The sequence below is a fragment of the Macrotis lagotis genome, chromosome X (assembly GCF_037893015.1).
Source record: "Macrotis lagotis isolate mMagLag1 chromosome X, bilby.v1.9.chrom.fasta, whole genome shotgun sequence".
NCBI lineage: Eukaryota > Metazoa > Chordata > Mammalia > Peramelemorphia > Peramelidae > Macrotis > Macrotis lagotis.
This window is the reverse complement of record NC_133666.1, coordinates 658,602,598-658,621,955: the sequence shown is the minus strand read 5'-3', so window position 1 is coordinate 658,621,955 and position 19,358 is coordinate 658,602,598. Positions and strand designations below refer to the sequence as shown.

General features: G+C 38.7%; 1 protein-coding gene across 6 annotated transcripts in view; it reads left to right on the top strand.

Moving 5' to 3' along the window:
* Positions 1-583: 583 nt before the first annotated feature.
* SFSWAP (splicing factor SWAP) overlaps positions 584-19,358 on the top strand; it is a 107,984-nt gene continuing 89,209 nt past the window's right edge. Inside the window, exons 1-7 of one of the 6 annotated variants that reach the window (XM_074205241.1) lie at positions 584-1,007; positions 3,540-3,709; positions 4,291-4,422; positions 9,488-9,576; positions 13,446-13,671; positions 16,321-16,433; positions 17,707-17,842. In XM_074205241.1, the coding sequence (XP_074061342.1) occupies positions 721-1,007; positions 3,540-3,709; positions 4,291-4,422; positions 9,488-9,576; positions 13,446-13,671; positions 16,321-16,433; positions 17,707-17,842 (1,153 nt within the window). In that variant the 5' untranslated portion in view covers positions 584-720. Of the gene's footprint in view, positions 1,008-1,543; positions 3,710-4,290; positions 4,423-9,487; positions 9,577-13,445; positions 13,672-16,320; positions 16,434-17,706; positions 17,843-19,358 lie in introns of those variants that run through there. The other 5 variants (XM_074205238.1, XM_074205240.1, XM_074205239.1 and 2 more) reach the window with 5 other exon arrangements.

Below are 19,358 nucleotides of genomic sequence, written 5' to 3'. Positions count from 1 at the left end.
CCCTCCTCCTCCCCCTCTCTCCTCCCCTCCCCCTCCCTCCTCCCCTCCTCCTCCCTCCCTCCTCCCTGCTTCTTCCCCTCCCTCCTCCTCCCCTCCTCCTCCTCTCCCTCCTCCTCCCTCCCTCCTCCCCTCCCTCTTCCTCCCCCTCTCCTCCCCTCCTCCTCCTCCCTCCCTCCTCCCTCCTTCTTCCCCTCCCTCCTCCCCTCCCTCCTCCTCCCTCCTTTCCCTTCCTCCCCCCTCCTCCTCCCTCCCCTCCCTCCTGCTCCCTCCCCTCCCCCCTCCCTCCTCCCCTCCCCTTCTCGCTGCTTCCCCAGTCCTTTGCTCCCCAGAACCACAACCAGAGACGTCGTTCGCGTTCGCCCTTTCGACACCCGCACAAAGCGTCAGGCGAGATTAAAAGGGAAGAATAAAAAATAAAAAAAGCAAGTCCCCGCCTCTCCATCACGTGAGGTTTCCCCGAAGTCTCCCCGCCCCCGCCCGGGCCTCGGTTTCCCTTCTCTCGCTCCCGTCGAATCTGCGTTTCTGCGTCTCCGACACCTCCTGCCGGAAGTTCCGTCATGCCTCCGCCGGAAATGGCGCTCCCGCCATTTTGTCCTCCGCCATGGCGGCGGTATTGAGGCTGCGGCCGGGATGCGGCGCTTCTGACTGACGGGGCTTGACGGTCGAGGCGGGGACAGCGGGAGCATCCGTGCGGCCGCCGGGGGCGCCGAGCCCGCCGCCATGTACGGGGGAGGCGGCGGCGGAGGGGGCGGTGGCGGCGGCGGCGGGGGAGGCCGTGGGAAAGGCGAGAGGAAGACCGGCGCGAAGGAGGAGCCCGGGCCCGGCGGCGGCGGCGGCGGCGGCGGCAGCGGCGGCGGGGGGGGCGGCGGCGGCGGCGGCTGCCGCGTGGAGCTGCTGGTGTTCGGCTACGCCTGCAAACTCTTCCGCGACGATGAGCGGGCCCTGGCGCTGGAGCAAGGACAGCACCTCATCCCCTGGATGGGCGACCCCAAGATCCTCATCGACAGGTCGGTGCCTCCCCGCCCCTCCCCCTCCCAGCCCCCTCCGCTCGCTCCCTCGGTTCCGTCGGGTGCAGCGGCCCCGGAGGGCCGGAGGAGCCGCCAGCCTCGGGCCCGGCCGCCCCTGTCCTCCCCCGTGGGGGGCCGGGCCGGGGGAGGGGGTCCCCGGACCGTGGCCCCCGCTGCTCGTCGTGGTGCTTTTGCGTTCCTTTTTGTGAACGGGCCGGGGGTGGAGGCCGCCGCGGCGGGGCGGCCCCGGCCGCGCGCCCTTGGGCCTCGGCCTCCGCGCTGCCCTCCGCTCCTTCCCTCGGCGCCCTCCGTTCTCGCCCCCACCTGCGCTCGGACTCGGTTTCCCCCCTCGACTTCCTCCTCGCTTCTTTCCGATCCCCTTTTCCCCCCTTTAAAAATGGAGGCGTGTCCGGTGGCGGCCCGAGCCTAGGAGGAGGAGGTGGCAGGAGTGTCCGGCCCGGGAGAGCCGGCCCGGACCGGGTGGTGGGCTGCGGCCCGGCCCGGCCGAGGTGGGGCCGGGGGCCTTTCCGAGTGGGGCGGGGTGGGAGGGCGGCGCTGCTTCTTTTCAAATCAAACCTGCCCCGGAGTTTGGGGGGACTGGCCCTCGGGAAGGCCAAGCCCGAAGGCCTTTGATTTGAAAACAATGACATCACATGCTGTAGATGGTTTGCTTCCCCTGTGCCCCTCTTTTCCTTCCCCTTTGGTGGGGGGGGGGGGAGATTGAAGCAAGGTTTTGGCAAGAGAACTTCTTGGGCCTGGATTGAAAACCTAAGTGTGACAACTATTAGACTATGGAATAGTATCTCCAAGGGAAGGAAGCCCGTCGTTTGAGACATTTAGAACTGGATTCTACAAAAAGCTCTGGAAAATGTACTGTAGGGAACAACCGGGAACTGGCCCGGATGGACTACAGTAATGACCTAACGGGTCTTTTTCCATCTCTAACTTTTTTGTTTGAAGTTAAATCTAGAGATCAAGGACACCCTAAGGGAGAGGATGTGTGTGACAAGTGAGATCAGAGGAGAATCAGATGTGTTTATTGTTCTGCTAAAATTTGATTGTATATTAAATTGTGGATTCTATTTCATGATAATGCCCATCCTTGTCTGGCAGTTCATTTTTCCAATGCTATTATTTGTTGCAAACCAATTAAGTGTGGTAATTGATGAAGAATGGACTCTTTATACGGTTTTACATCATACTTTCTGTGATTTGGGGTCGGTCTAAAATTATTGGGGAGCAAACTCTACACATGTGAATGTATATTTTTAAAAATAACAATCTACATTTGTAAGTTAAGGAGGTTTACATCTAAATAAAATCCATTTTGAAATTAAAAGAAATGCAGTAACCCTTACTGACTCTGGAGTCAGAAGACTTGGGTTCAAATTCTGCCTTATCCACATAGCCTTGAGCAAGTTCCTTAACTTCTCTGGGCCTGTTGGCTCATCTGTAAAATGAAGGGGTTGGACTGGATGAACTGAAGTCCCTCCCGGGTCTAGATCTATGAACCTATGGTGATCTTATACTTCAGATTTAGATATTTTCTACTTTTTTACATGATGAACCATTCATCATTTTTATTCATGGCAAACTCATTAAAGCTTAGAGCAGATTTCTGTTTGTCATTTGAGTCTTTACGGGACCTAAAAATCTGAGTGTTTTAAAATTTGCAAGCACACTCATTTAATCTCTTGAGAGTTGGCTCCATTAAGAGACTTTGGTGTAAAAAGATGCATGGCAGAGAACATTATCTGTAGTTTGCATTTAGTTGGAGTCTTATCTATTAGTTCATGAAAGCGAAACATAGGTGATATATTTGTGTGTCCTATTTCCTTGGGGGTGGGGGAGGTGGTGATCTGTTTAGAAGAAATAACTTCTACTGCATCTTCTTATAGTTTTGCTGTATTTCTGGTGAACCTCCTTAAACTGCATGTATATGTTACTGTTCCTATGTATGTGTGTCTCTCTATCACATAACCCAGAACTTATTTCCTCAGCCAAATGGCTAGGGGACGAGCCTAGCCAAGATTTTACCTCCAATGGACGCAAGTTTCTTTGGTGAAGATCTCTCCTGAGAGTTCGGGACTAGCAGAAAGAAGCGAGGAAATTTCGACCGTTTGGTTCTTTCGGATAGGTATTTATGTACTCGGGTTTGTGTGAATGTAAGCTACAGTATTTGACTTTTCAGAAAAAAAAATATATTTTGCAAGTGACATTGATTGGTTGGCAAAAACCATAAACGGTAAGAACTATTATTGAAATGGATCCCGTTAAACTATTAAAGGATTCTTTGCCTTTAATTGTTAACTATATCATCATAGAAAGGGATTTAGACTTTATTAAGTAACTTGAATTTAATAGTAGGCAAGAAGTAACTAGCAAAATTAATATAAATCTGAGATGAGTGGTTGTGTTTAGTTTTTTAAATATTTTTTATTTCTTTATTTATAAAGGGTAAGTATTTTAAATAATCGCACACAAAGCCTTGATCTTAATTTCCCCTCATTGACCAGTTTGTTCATATTACAGATATGATGGACGCGGTCACCTGCATGACCTTTCTGATTATGATGCTGAATATTCCACGTGGAACAGAGATTACCAGCTTTCTGAAGAGGAGGCACGAATAGATGCCCTGTGTGATGAAGAGAGGTATTTAGCCTTGCATACGGACTTGCTTGAGGAGGAGGCAAGGCAAGGTACTGCTCAAGAAAAACTTACTTAAGCAACAAACTTTTTTTTAAAAATTAAGTATTAAAAATTTACTCCCACTCATTTTTTATACTCACTCTTTCTGATATTATCTTGACAGTACCCAGTGGATTGGAAAAACAGGAGTCTTTGCGTATCTGAGAGGACCTCAGGATAGTTTATATATAGAGCCACAAAGAATTTTCCCAGCTTTTGAGGGCAGACTGGGATTTGAAAAAAAAAAAACAAAAAAACTCTTTAACTGTTCTTCTTTAACAGTATCGTATCAATTAAACTTGATGTTCTTGTCTTTGCCTTAACAATCTTTACTACAGTTCTTAATCCCCAAGTTTTCTTAGCAGGAAGAAATTTTCCACAAAAGACGGGTATTCTGCTATCTGTGGGTAAAAATGTACTGGCAGAAAGTACATATTAATAGAAGTGATGTGTGAACCTATAAATTCTACACCTCAAAGTGAGGTTGAAAATAGTGTTGTATGCATTTTTGATAGATACAACTTTTGACGTTTGTGCAGTTTTTTGGAGTCAGTGTCCTTGTGTTAATAAAGCACTCGTGTTTTTGTTCAAGAGGAAGAATACAAGCGATTGAGCGAAGCCTTGGCAGAGGATGGAAGTTATAATGCAGTGGGATTCACTTATGGCAGTGATTACTATGATCCTTCTGAACCAACGGAGGAGGAAGAACCCTCCAAACAGAAAGGTGAGAACAGAAAAAAAAATGCCGATTGGGTAAAATATTGAGAATTAAAGAAGAGGGAAAAGTCTTTGAAAACAGTTTTGTTAAATATGTTGTTAGACCATACGCAGTAATAATAACCATTATTTATGTAGCACTTTACAGTTTTTCAAAGCATTTCACATATATTATTTACTATATACCAGAAGGTTGGTGCTACTTTTTGCAAATGAGGATACTGAGGCTGAGAAGAGAATAAGTTAAGTGATGTGTCCAAGGTCACACACTCTATAAGGTTGACACCTCACTATCTCAGTCTACTCTAATTACTTGAATGAAACACATATGCAGATTTTTAAGAAATCCAAAAAAAATTTTTACATTTTTAAAAAAATAAAAAAAGAAATCCTAGTAGCACCCATGAAAATTAATTAAAGAGAAAATGGCAGCACCTTCTTCTGATAAACGAAAAAGTTCTTAAATAGGACATTAATTAGAATTTCTTTCAGAATTCTACATCAGACAAGTTGCCATATCAGTTTATTCCTATCATTGCTGATTGCAACAACATAGAAGAAATTCAGTCTCAGAGCTTTGTGTTACCTAATGAATAGCACTAAGATGAATTTTCTTGAAGGAGTTGGGTTCTTATCATGATTTTTGTTTGACTACCTGTGCGGTACCTCTGCAGACCTCAGTTTTATCTGCAGAATTAGCAGGTGGACTACATGACCTCTCAGGGCCCTTTTGGCTCTAAATTTGTGATTCTGGAATGAGATTGACAGAGTTCTACCTGTAGCATGGCAGAGTAGCTGAATTATCTGCACAGAAATGATGACACAGAAGTGTGTTGGAAAGCTCAATTCAGATGCCACTTCATGAACCTTCTCTGATGAGACAGAAAATTTACTCTCTTATCTTTTACATTCCAGGCCCTGTGCTGCCTTCTGGGAAAACAGGCACATAACATTTTACAGAGACACCAAATATTTGTGTATGGGTATATTCACGTGCACATGTACTATCTCTGTGACAAAGGTACCTGGGAGTTTCAGAAACAGCAAAATGGAGGAGCTTTGAGCTGAGATTAGAGGGAAACTAGGATTTCTAAGAGGCAGCACTAAGCCAGGAATACATTCCAGGCCTGGATAATAGTCATTGCAAAGCAGCAAGAACACAAGATTGATTGGACAGTCAGTCAATAACAGGGGTACAGCACTGTATCATGAAGCAGGAGAGTCCAAAGTCAATAAGCTATATTAAGCACCCTCTGTGTTCTAAGCACCACCCTCTAGGAGCTGATAATCCAATGGTAAAATAGCACTCATAGAAAACGTGAAAAAGAAAGGGAATGTCTAGGGTAGAAGATGATCTGAGTAAGTGAGGGTTTCAAAGTTGAATTCATATTGCTGGTGAATGATGATGAGTGTCTGGAGATCATGAAAACCAGGAGTTCAACCAGCAGGAAATGATACATGAGATCCCTGGTTATCTACTTTAAGTTACTGAAATAATGAGATGAAATGCCAGATTGCCCTCTGTAAGAAGATTAGGAAGGGACTCCAGTATCCGTCCTCCTCCCTCTCTAATCAGAGGGAGTAACTTAGAGCTAGGTTTTGCTGGCATTTGTACTTGAACCTAGATATATAGGAAACCACCAGAGTCATTGAGTAAGGAGAGCAGATCTGCACCCTAGTAAAAATCACCTTGGCAATTCTGTGGAAGACGGATGGAAGAGGAAACTGATTTGAAGCAGGAAGGCTAATTATTAAGCTATTACAGTAGTTCTTGTGACGTAAGCCTGAATTTACCTGCAAGAGACATTGCCAGAGGTAGAAATTGCAAGACTTAGCAATTGTTTGAAGGTGTTGAGTGATCAAAGGTAAGGACTCCCAAGATTACAGAACAAGACAACTGAAAGGATGGTGGTGCTCTCAACAGAAATAAAAAAAAGCTTGAGAGTGTCTTACATTTCATTGACTTCCAGTTCAAAATGTCAAATACTTGATGATGCAAGACTAGATAGAGCTCAGGAGAGAGACTTGGACTATATATAAACATCTGAGAATCAATGGGATAATAATAACACATGAGAGCTTCCAATGAGGTCACCAGGAGAGAGTGTAAAGAGAGAAGAGTTCTGGAACAGATTTGTGGGGCCACCCTCAACACAGATCACTTTGAGCCTCTGATGAATTACACATGATATTGCATATTATTGCTAACTATATTCATCTTAACATCTTCCAGTTTTTGAGGGACCGTGTTTCATTTAAATTTGACTCTCCCCACCACTACCATATCACAGTGTCCTGAATTCAGTAGGTACTTCGTTAATGTTATGTTTCTTAAACTGACAATTCATGGAGTTAATATCATCTGGAGCAGAGAGTAGCCCAGACCAAGTTAAAATGGATTTGGAAAATACATAACAAAATAAATAAAAATACAGTATAGCAAATAATATTAATTTGAGGTTTTCTAAGTCAATATATAGAGGCTGCAGGGATCTGTTTCTGTTTGACATCATTGATACAGTGTTACCTGATATTAAATTAATAGTCCAAAAGCATGTGCTACAGGGCTCTGTTTCTGTTTGATATCATTGATTTAGTGTTATCAGTACCTGATGACATTAGATTAATAGTCCAAAAGCATGTTACATGAATTTAAAATGGACATTTGGCTTTTTGTTGTTGTTTTTTAAAATTATATAAATATTTTGTTTTCCAATTATATACAATATTAGTTTCTACCAATCTTTTTTTTTGCAAGGTTTTGAATTTTACAATTCCCCCCTTCTTTCCCCTTCCCCCAACAGAAGGCAATCTGCTAGTCTTTACATTTGTTTCCATGATATGCATTGATCAAAATTGAATGTGTTGAAAGAAAAAAAAACATACCCATAATGAAGAAAGAAAATATTAGAGAAAGCAAAATTATATAAAAAGCCAAGTCCTTCCCTTGAATTGTCTTAATCTAAATGTATCTTCTGCAGTATTATGGTTTTTCAGAAATAGAAGTGCAAAGTTGATTCCTTGTAAATTCTCTGATATCCAGAGTAATGTATTTTATGTCATTTTAGAATTATGCTTTATTAAATCTGAACATTTATTGTTCATAGTTTTCTAAATACTTACCACTTTTAAACATTGCAATTATAAATATAAAATAATGGATACTATACTCTCTTGTTTACAGTAACGCCTTATTTAAGTGAAACTCAGCCATCAACCTCACTATTCCAGAACCAGTAAGAAAATGAAGGGGGGGGACTCTAGATAGCTAAAATAAATGTCATATAGCCCATATGCTTTACTCATGAGACCCAAAGGGCTGATTTACTCTTAAGGTTGCTTGCAATTCTAACAATCTTGGATATTATTATTATTATTATTATTATTACTATCATCATCATCATCATTATTAGAGGCAGAAAATTAGTGAGAAAAGGGAATGTAGGCACCAATGCAAAAGTTCGTCTACAGTCATTCTAATAATAATTAAGTAGTTTTTTAAAAAAAAACCTGTAAAAATACAAAAGGCTCAGTATTCTGACATCATGGGGTTTGTAGTGCACACCATACATCATGTTATTTTTTAAACAACCTAGTATAATTAATAGTAGTTGTTTACAATAATGACCTTGAATCATCAAAAAAGGAATTAGTTTATTGCTTAGTGTATCTGAGTAGGAACATGTGTAACATTCTAAAATGATGGAAAATGTTTTCATATTTAAACCCGTTAAACCCTCACTTATCTGGGAAGCTCATTTTTTCCAGAGGTTTTGTTATATAAGGTTTTACTAAAGCACCTTGCCTCCAGAAAGTGCCAAGCATTTCCATATGCTTAATTTCTTCTTTAATTCATTATCTTGATATAGACACTTAGAAATAACATCAGTATGAAGCAACTGGAAAAAATGAAAATGGTGCTAAGTGACACAGTGGATAGAGCCAGTGGGCTATGGAGCCAGGAGGATCTGAATTCAAATGTAACTTCAAGCACCTGACTCTTACTAATGGCATGACCATGGGCATGTCATTTAATCCTGTCTACCTCACACACAAAAAATATGAAATGAAATGGAAAGGGAGGGAAGGACCACCACCATTGTCATCTGTAATACTAACTTCTCAAAATTCTAGATAGCAAACCAGATAAAATAATGTAAAATCAAGCATCCAAGGATAGTTCTTTCTTGAATGTGTTAAAATTGAGAAAGGAGTGTGAAATTTCCATTACTTTTACTTTTGACCTGTGTGTCATTTGGAGACTTTCTCTGAAAGGAAGTCTCTAATTTAATCTTAACTGCCTATGCCACTAAGAGATTTAAAAAATGGTCTATATCTACCCAACTGCTCTATGTCCATGGTGAGATTGGAACCTCTCTTTCTGACTCTAAGGCCAGCCCTTGTAGTCCAATACAAATGGCCTTCTAAAGTGACTTCCACATGTATACTGTGGGTTTATGTTTATTAGCAGAGTTACAGCACTTAAATATTTGTACATGTATGCAATGAAGTTGGCCTCTAGGCACATCCACAACATACTTTGGTAAGAGCTGTTAACTTGAGAAATAGTTTTTCTTTCATATTTTCATACATGTTTTAGACCACACCCTTTTGCATAAAGCTTCTTGCTTGGTGAGTATGAAGAACTGGAGAGAAACCACGCGGAGCATGGGTGTAATGACAAGTAAATGGAACAGAACATAAGCTCCTTGAGGGTCAGAACTATTGGAAATTTTAAACTCTGGGTCCCTAAAGCCAGGCACGGTGTCTGGCACATCCGGAACAGAAGCATCGGGGAGGCTAGGTGGTGCAGTGGATAGAGCATCGGCCCTGGAATCAGGAGGACCTGAGTTCAAATCCAGCTTCAGACATTTAATAATTACCTAGCTGTGTGGCCTTGGGCAAGCCACTTAACCTCCATTTGCCTTGCAAAAACCTTAAAAAAAAAAAAGAATTAGTATGAGCAATGAATTGCGCTGTGTGTTGGTTTATGTTATTTAATGATTTCCATTCATTTATTGAATTTCCTTTCATTGTTTTAGATTGATTCATGTTTTCCTGTCTTTTTGTAGTTGAAAAAATTGAGGCAGAAAATTCAGAGGAAAATGAAGAACCTTTCATTGCTCCTTTAGGATTGAATGTGCCTTCTGATGTGGAACTGGTATGTGAATTTTTAGCTCCTAAACAATATTTGTTAGAGCATTTTCATGATACTTGCCTAAGAACATAAACTCTTGGCTCTTTTTTTTTTAAGAGTATTTACACTCTGAAACAACTTCTCATTATTTTTCCACTGAAGAAACAAAAAGAAAAAGTTGGAGCAGAATAGCTTGATTTAACTCAAAGTCACACTTAAATTTTAACATCAAAACCTTGATTAGACTTTCACATGAGTGTGTTGTTGTAGCTTGTTCTAGGTAGCCCTTTGTAAATTTTTCAGAGATAGCATTACCTTACTCTTAAGTTAAATTTTATTGTTTAAATTAGCAAACATTTATTTTCTTTCACTCCTGTGGGATTGGGGGTGGGGTTGGGAAAAAAGGTGGGGGGAAAGCACTTTGTAACTATGCATAGTCAAACAAAACAGATTCTCATCTTTCCCTGTTCAAAATTGTTTCATTCTGAATATTTAGACTGAAGAGGTGAGGAGGTAATGTTCACTTGGTCAATATGGATGTTGTCATACTGGTATTAATTGGAGTTAATAGGCCTTTCAAAGTTGGTTTACTTTTTACATTGTTTTTTATAAGTGGATCTTGTTCTTCTTACTTCAAACTGCATTAGTTCATACACGTCTTCCCACATTTCTCTGAAACTGTATATTTCCTCATTCTTACAGCACAGCACTTTAGTATTAGTTCCATCTGCCATATTTTGTTCAGCCATTTCCTAATTCAGGGCTGTCCAAAATGCAGCTCCCTGTGGGTTTGCTAAATGCTTGCTAAAAGCCAAGATACCACAGAGCTCTCACTAAAATTGCAAATCACTACATGTTGTCTATTGTTTCAGTTAAATTGGATGGCTGTGGCCTGGTTTATGGACATTCCCTTGATTTCTAGGTCTTTGCCACCACAGAAAGAACCACTATTAATATTTATATCCTTTCCTATTCTTTTCTTTGATCTTAGTCATGTGTAGACCCACCTGTGATATTAGTGACTTCAGAGGCATACTTCCATAATTTTTTCCCAACTTACCTCAAACAATTCGCAGCATGCTAACATTCTGTTTTTGCACAGCTGTGTGTGTGTGTGTGTGTGTGTGTGTGTGTGTGTGTATTTGCAAAGCACTTGCACTCAAAATCCCAGCATCCCCATAGATCAATTGGCTCCCTGTTTTGCATAGAGGAGAAAATGAGTCATAATTTCTATACCCCAACTAGTCAGTGATAAGGTTGAGATACTAGTGCAATGTTACCACTCCCCCTAAACAATATTCTTTCTATTAAACTTGCTGCTTTTCAATTGAGGGTTAAAATCGACTTTTCCAAATTCACTTTATGGAATTTTTAAAAGGTCACATGGGAGTGTATGCTGCATAATGTGGTAGAAATTCCTTGTCCTGCTATTCAGGGTCCAATTCATCACACTGTCTCCTCCTTTCCCTTCTTGCCTTTGTCACATACTCCCTTTCATCTAGTCTACATTCTAGTTTCCTCTGGGCTCACCTCTTGCCCTTCCCATTTTTATGTTGGCTTAACTCTTAACCAGGTTAGGTATCAGCTCTCCCCTGAACCCCCTCCTTCCTCAGATTACTCAAAACATTTTAAATCTCTATTGTATTTTTTACCTTCTGCTTTGTAGCATCATTTTGTGGGTTTTTTTCCATTTACTTTATGATTAAATTGTAAACTCCTTGAAAGCAAGCAATATTGTTTTCCATTTGTATCCTCAACATACACCTCCTTTATGGTAAGTTATTATCTTGCTACCAAATAAAATATGACAGTGCTTTGGAAATTATGTATGGAAGGATTTTCTTTTTCAAAATGAACCTGACAGTTGTTGCTGTTTGATCTTTCTTTGTACTTTTGAGGAATATCAAAATACTTTCCACATCCACTTTCATACTCTTCACCAAAACATGCTGCAATTTTCAGAAGTAAATGTAAATATTGCTCTTACTTGAACATATCAGTTTCTACCATAGATCCCTTTATGTGATTTAGAGCTTCAAAAAAAATTGTTAAAAATCACAATAATGTTCCTTAATCATTTTTCAGATTTTTGAACTGTTAGGTGAATATTTGTCCTTATTGGATTCCTGCTTGCTCTGGCATAGACAGTCTGATTTAGATGCGTTAATTCTTTTCATATCAGGCCATTTACATGAAGCCTCTACCTAAAATCAGAGTAATTTCTAAACATAGTGACATGCCTCTAACTCCCTATTCTCCAAAGAGAGGGTGGTGAATCCTATGAACTTTAGGACTTTGTAGCTGTAGTTAAGTTAAAAAGCCAATTGGGTCTCTACACTAAGCCCAATACCAGGATGATAAGCACTTGAGAATAGGGTGCCACCAGGCTGCCTAAAGAAGGGTGGGCCTGACCAAATCAGAAACAGAGCAGGTAAAAGCTTCTAATTCCTTTAGGACTATAAATTGCCACAGTTTAGCATAGTTGAGATAGGCTCACCCTCCTCCACCCCACAAAAATCTAAGTAGGAATTCCCTTAGCTATAAATAAAATCTATCATTAAAGAAATTATTGTGCTGTTAGGAGTTAGGAGACCTGGGTTCTACAGCTATTTCTGTGGCCTTGAGCAAAAGCTTTCTTGGACCTCAAATTTCTTCACCTATAATAATGAGATGGTAGATTTGCTGATCTCAAAAGTTCCACCTCTAAAACGTGATTTTTCTCTAAAAGGGTAGTTCTAGTTATATGTATATAATCATGGTGTGACCACATCAGAGGAAAAATAACAACACCATAATTGCAATTCAGGACTTAACACTTTTGTAATGTCTTTACATGTAAAAATAAGGGGATTAATAAATAAGATGATCTCAAAATTCCTTTCCAACTCTAAAATGCTATTGTTCTTTTAAAGAAAAAAAGGTAATAGAGCTATAAAGTCCATAGTGGGGCCAGATCAGAGAAAAACAGTGCTAATAATAATGTTACAATTCAGGACCTCTGCTTTGAATTTTCATTTAGAGTATACTCTCTGAATCTGGTATTTGAAAGAACTGACAGTTTGTTAGTAAAACATTCTTTCCATTTTTCTGTTATCCTAGGTGTTTTGTAAAACTACCAGTAAATTTATTTTTAGTCACTCTAGGCATAATATCATTATAAAACTGTCTGATTTTAAGAAGTTTAATGATTAGTGAGAAAATCTTGTTCAACAGAAGCAAACTTTACTAAAAAAATGGACGTTATCTGAATGTGATTGTTTTAAAGAGAGAAAAAGGCTGTTAGTCTAAAGGCTCTAAATTAGTCTTACAGTGTTTTTCATCAAGCACAGAGAAAGTCTACATTAGTTATCTTTTTTTAGTGTTGAAATACATATAAACTAATATGATAGAACATCAACATGAAAACTAATTTATTTGGGAGGGGTCAATAAAAAACTTTAATTGTAGGCATTTATCCTTTTTAAGTACAAAACTTGAGATTGGTTTAGAAATAAAATTCAGAAATGAAGCGGTTTATTTTTATGAAGTATCTGAGCAAAAAAAATTACAGCAAGCTACTTGACTTCCTAGTGTTAATGAATATTGTTTCTAATTTAATTTTTGGGAGTATATTAAATGTATAGATTTAAATTATATACTCTAATTTTCTGTCTCCAGTTTAGCAAATGTTTATTAAATGCCTACTCAGTGAAGGAGCAGTGCAAGAGCATTCCAAAGTGTACTCTTCTTGTACATTCATGAGCCCTGGAGCCAGCCTCAGAGTGGAGCCAACTTTCCCTTGTGGCTTTGGGAAAGACGGGCAGGTCCAGGCCTTGCCACAAGGGACTGGCTCAGCTGGTGTGCCACTAGAGTTGTACTGGCTACACATGTGAAAGTTCTCATTTTTCTTGTAGCCTCCAACAGCCAAGATGCACGCCATCATCGAGCGCACCGCCAATTTTGTCTGCAAACAGGGGGCTCAGTTTGAGATCATGCTGAAAGCTAAGCAGGCTCGCAATTCCCAGTTTGATTTTTTGCGCTTTGATCACTACCTCAACCCCTACTATAAACACATCCAGAAGGCGATGAAGGAAGGGCGATACACTGTTCTGACAGAGAACAAAGGAGAAGAAAAGAGAAGTATGTATGCCATCTTTTTTTGTTTCCTTCTGAGTTCTAAACTGTTCAGTTAAACACTGCTAACCAGTCATAGCTAACAAAAAACAAGAAAGACATTTCAAAGTTCTGGAGATTGAACTGCCTACTTTAAAATTGAGAGGCTTATGTTCCTTTGGGACAGTGTTCTTTATAAAAATTTTTATTGTACACTTCATTACTAAGAAACTTGAGCAGTTTTTCCAATATGTGTACACTTACAAGCTGTGTACTTGTATTGCTATATTAATAATTGTGCATGCTATAAAACACAAAATAGACATTTTTAAAGGATAGGACAAAAATTAAATAATTGTTGCTTGTAGAGGTAACAGCTGTTGAGGAGAAAGGTAGCATGGTGAGATCTATTTCTTAAGAATATCACTTTAGGGGGTGGCTAGGTGGCACTATTGGAGTCAGGTGGTACCAACCCTGGAGTCAGGAGGACCTGAGTTCAAATCCAGCCTCACATACTTAATAATTACCCAGCTGTGTGATCTTGGGCAAATCACCTAACCCTATTGTCTTGCAAAAACTAAAAATAAATAAATTTAAAAGAATGTCACTTTGGCAACTTTTGGGGGAATGGATTGAAAAGGGGAGACTGGAGGCAAGGAGATGACATTTGGTTATACAATTGACTGGGTGAAAGATGATGATGAATGGGGGTATGGCACATGGGTGGAAAGAAGAAAACCTTTTTAAGAGATAGAGATAGAAATTACAGGATTGAAGAACTAGGTAAGACATGTGGAGTGATGGGTCAAAGATAACATCATAGTGATGAACTTGGATACTTGGAAATATGACACAAATCTTAAGGGAAAAAATCCACAGGGCGGCTAGGTGGCGTAGTGGATAAAGCACCGGCCCCAGAGTCAGGAGTACCTGGGTTCAAATCCAGTCTCAGACATTTAATAATTACCTAGCTGTGTGGCCTTGGGCAAGCCACTTAATCCTGTTTGCCTTACAAAAAAAAAAAATTTTAAAAAATTTAAAAAATCTACAACCAGTGGTGGATTGGGGGAAATGATATGAGATCTGGGATGCAATGCACACTCATCCTTGCCTATTTGTCTTGGTCAACAGAATGAACAGGGAGTAATCAGGCCTAGTCAGTGATTACTATCCCCAAGCCAAATCTCACCCTTGGTCCAGTAGGACCATGGGTCCATGCCATGCTCCTGGACAGTAGGTGGCAGAGAGGACAGAGCAGGCAAATCTCTGTACCTCACTCAGCCTGTTTTCTGACCTCTAAGATGAGGATGATAGTGCTTATACCCCAGGGTTGTGATGAGATTCAAGCGAAAAACAGGCAAAGTACAGTGTCATTGCTGTGGAGGGTCAGGATATTGTAGTGAGCATTTTCCCAATGGTACCTGCTGGTGTGAGAGCCTCCACTAAATTATAAGTGCCCTCAGAAGGGAAAAGAAAAGGGCAAACTGGAGAAGTTTTAGGGGATAAGAAGAGGTATGGTTGTGGTAGCAACAAGGCCCATGATTCCTAATCTTGGGAGGATGGAATGTAACCTATCTCCCATCCTCTGGTTGATCATGTACTGCTTTCAGATTCCACCATGATGCCACTTTAGAGACCACTGCTTTATAATACCTAAATAACCTAAATATGTTAGTAAGAAATGACATTGAACTCTTCATTTCACCTAAGGAACAGTTCAGTGTTTATTTTCACATTGGATCATTAAATGAATTTGACATGCAAAAATAACTTAAAATTTGATGAAATATACAGATACAAACCAATTTCCATGAAAGTAAAAAGGTTGTAATAATTTCCTTTTTTCTCCATTGTCACTGCCTAGCATTGTCTAGTGTAACTGACTGAAACAATTGAATCTTTTGCTGTCTTTTAAACAAATGTTGAGGTGAATCATGGAATTGTGAATAGGGAGCCAGCCTTAAAATCAGAATAATGACCTTTGTACAATTTCTGTCTCTGACACTTCCCTTGTTCGTGACCCTGAACAAGTTACTTCACCTCATGGTGCTTCAGGCAATTTTACTATAATATAGGTTAGAAGTTCCTAACAATGAGAACTGCCCCTAAATAGAATGGGGACTCCTTGGTAAGTGGTAAGTTCTCTCTCACTGGAGATCTTGAATAGAGGCTGGACAGCTATTTGTCAGGGTTATTGTAGAGGGAATTCCTTCTCCAGTATGAATTAGATGAGATGACCTCTGAGGTGCTTTCTGACTCTTGAGTTTCTCTAAACTATGATTTTCAATTAAAATTAAGGCTTTGCAGGCCTTCTTAATTCTATTTATCAAGGTTCCCAGCAGGATTCCAAATGAAGCAAATTAAACTTTTTCTCTCCTTCCCTCTTTTTTTTTATCTTTAGAAAGAAAATCAGATTCAAATAAAGTAGAGGATATTTGTAGATGAAGTGAAATCTTTTGATTTCATAGGTTCACAAGCCAATGATATATTATTTTTAGCAGGAAATAATTTAACAGGTAATGGGGAATAACCCCAAATGAATTTTATATAACTAATCAGGAAATATTCTTAACTGTATCTTTATAAGCTGCTTATTAGTTCATCTGTATATTTTACTAGAACTTGTACTTTCTTCAAACTTTCCCTCAAATTCTAAAAAATGTATTTTTGACTTAGATTCAGGGGCTAATAACTCAGATGATGATGACGATGACGATGATGATGGTAATTACCTGCATCCATCCCTCTTTGCGTCTAAAAAGTGCAGTCGACTTGAAGAGCTTATGAAGGTTTTTATCTTAATCTTGGAAATTTTGTTATTGTCATTACAAAATTATCAGGACACTTGATTCAAATACTAACATACTAATATAGCAGTAGAACTATTCTTTTTTTACTGCCTTTTAGTTTTGGTAATTATTGTCTAATTTCTTGGTAATACAGAATTCTTTTCTTAAATATTTCATAAAATACTTTAAATAGCATATTCAAGCTGTTATTCTTATTAAAGCCTCCTAAGTTAACACTTTCAAGTTTTTTTTAATTCTACATACTCTTTTGTGACTTATATTAAGTTTCAGGTAGCTGTACTTCCTTTTAAAGCTCTCCAATCCCATTACAGGTGGAGTTAAGAAAAATATAAACATTTTCTTGGTATTGATTGAACTTAAATATTCTAGGAGTTGCAGAATATTTGACTAACTTTGCTTCAGCCTCAGATTGATCATTTTTAGCATAATATGGTTAGATTAGTCAGTTTGACAAAAATAGTCATACTTAGATTCATGTATGGCATAAATAATTCCTGTATAATATCTTAATGAGGCTGACTATTTCTAAATCTTTGTTGTTATCACTAGACTTATTGCTTAAACTAGGCATCTGGCTGAAAGACAGATGTAAGACATTGTTCTTTCTTTTGTCTCCCCTGTTCTGCATCATTCAAGAATCTGTTCTTTCTCTCTGCCCAGCCCATGTCTTATAAAAGTCACTGGAATTATCTTGCCCAAAATTCAGGCCAGGCAGTATGCCAACCATAATCTGAAAGAAACAGAAATTCATCAGACATACTTAAGCATATGGTTTCAAATAAGCCAACATGGCAGAAACCCAAAGAATGAATAGCCTTTGTTCATCTTTTACTGATAATATTTTTAAAAAACTAAGTAATTAGAAATCAGGAGCTCTGTTAAGGAACTATGAAGTGACTGGTTCCCTTAAATGGACATTTCAGTCTGTTTTGCTATCAAAAGTTTTTTTCAGTGCTTTTATGTGTCTTGATCTGTCTCTTAAGTGATTGTTGATGAATTTGGATGAATTTAACTCATCTAGATATTTTTGGCATTTAATTGTTTTCCTAAAGTGACTTGTTTTCCAAAATAGCATCTTTGGGGGGAAGGGAAATAATGAAATTTTTCCTAAAGACCCTAATAGAAACATAGTAATTGCAAGCTTTTCTGAACTAAATATTGAGAAATAATTAAAGTTGTTATACTACAAAGTTGAGAAATTATAACTTCTTTAAGTATGGTAAATGTTGAACTATTATCATTTTATCTGTAGCCTTTGAAAGTGGTGGATCCTGATCACCCTCTTGCAGCACTTGTTCGTAAAGCCCAAGCTGATAGTAATGCATCTACCCCTCAAACAGCAGATGGGGCAGCTGTGCAGACGGGACAGGTGGAATACACTTCAGATTGTAAGTATATTGCCATGAGATTTTAGCAGCTATAATGATTCTGTTATACAGAATTCAACAAAGCTACCTATTGGACTCTTAAATGGACAATGTACCATTGTACAAAACATAGAATTAAGATACAGTCATTCTCTCCAAAATTGCTATTCTTAAATCATTTTTTTAATATTTAAAAATTATTGACTAAAGGAGTTTTGAAATCCTTTTCAAAGAGCCTTTAAGTGCTATCTATCCTACAGATCTTGGTCTCTCTTTTTCTGGCTCATTTTATTTGGTAGCTAAATATTTAATGAAAAGAATTTTTAACAAAAGTCACTGGAAATCATTTGTGTCATCAGCTTGGCATGGAAATCTGATAATGAATGTATAGTGCTGACATCTACAAAGCAAAATCCTTTTAGCTAGAGTTTAGAAAATCAGCTTCACATATTAAGTGATCTAATGTGAGAGCTGCTACCCATTTGGGACCAAGAGAAGCTTTCACTGAAAAAGTTAACTAAACTGTCCTTTTTATCAAATGAAGAACAATGGAGTGAGTATTTGACTTTAGCATGAATTGGTATAGTTCTAGGAGTTTTTAAGACAATTGAGAAAAATTTCTGGATGCACAAAACTTTTACATTTAACTTAAAGAATCACTCCAAAACAGTTAACATATTTTAAACTACAGACTTTAAGACTTTTGGTTAGTACAGGAAATCGTAAGTGAACTGAATTCCTAAAAATGAATACTGTATTTACTGTCCTATCTCTAGATAAAATATTTCTAAGTTGGGGACTCTTGGTGAACTGATCAAGAACATGCTATTCATTGTGTTGTTAATATATAGGGTTGTAGAAATGTGAAATCACATTAATTATGCCAATGTGAAGCAAGTTATATTTTTTCTTTGACTTCTTTTCATCACGATTCTACTCGGGTAGAATGAAAAAATTAAAAGTGAGCAGTAGTACTTAATCTTATGAATATTCTCATGTAAATGAATTGTTGCATGAAAACAACGAGCATTTTAATAGTCAGCAAATATGTAAGAAGTCCTTGAAAATTAATTGCACTGAAAATATAAATTATGCATTTTGTTCTTTCACTTGAAAAACTACAAGTTTGTAAATATTAGTGGTGGGGGTATCGTTTCAGAAAAATGTTATGTACCCATTTTCTATCTCTTAAGTATATTTTATTGGCATACTTAAATGCTGGGTATTTTGAAGACATTTCTTTGCATAATATAAATGCGAGAGGGTGATGATAGAGGTTGTGATCCAAATTTGTAAGAGATTCCCCATTGTGTGATTTGGAAAATAGAACCATAAGTATTAGACCTTCATTTGAGAGAAAAATAAAATCTTAGAACTGGAAGAGGGACCACTGGAGAGCATCTGATTTCACCCTATTGTTTTTCATTAAGAAACTGAAGACCAAAGAAGTTATAAATGAACTTGCCTCAGTTTCTCAGTTGCTTCTCTAGTGTCACCCAGTGAATTAATGACAGAGTTGCCTCAACTTAGTTTTCTA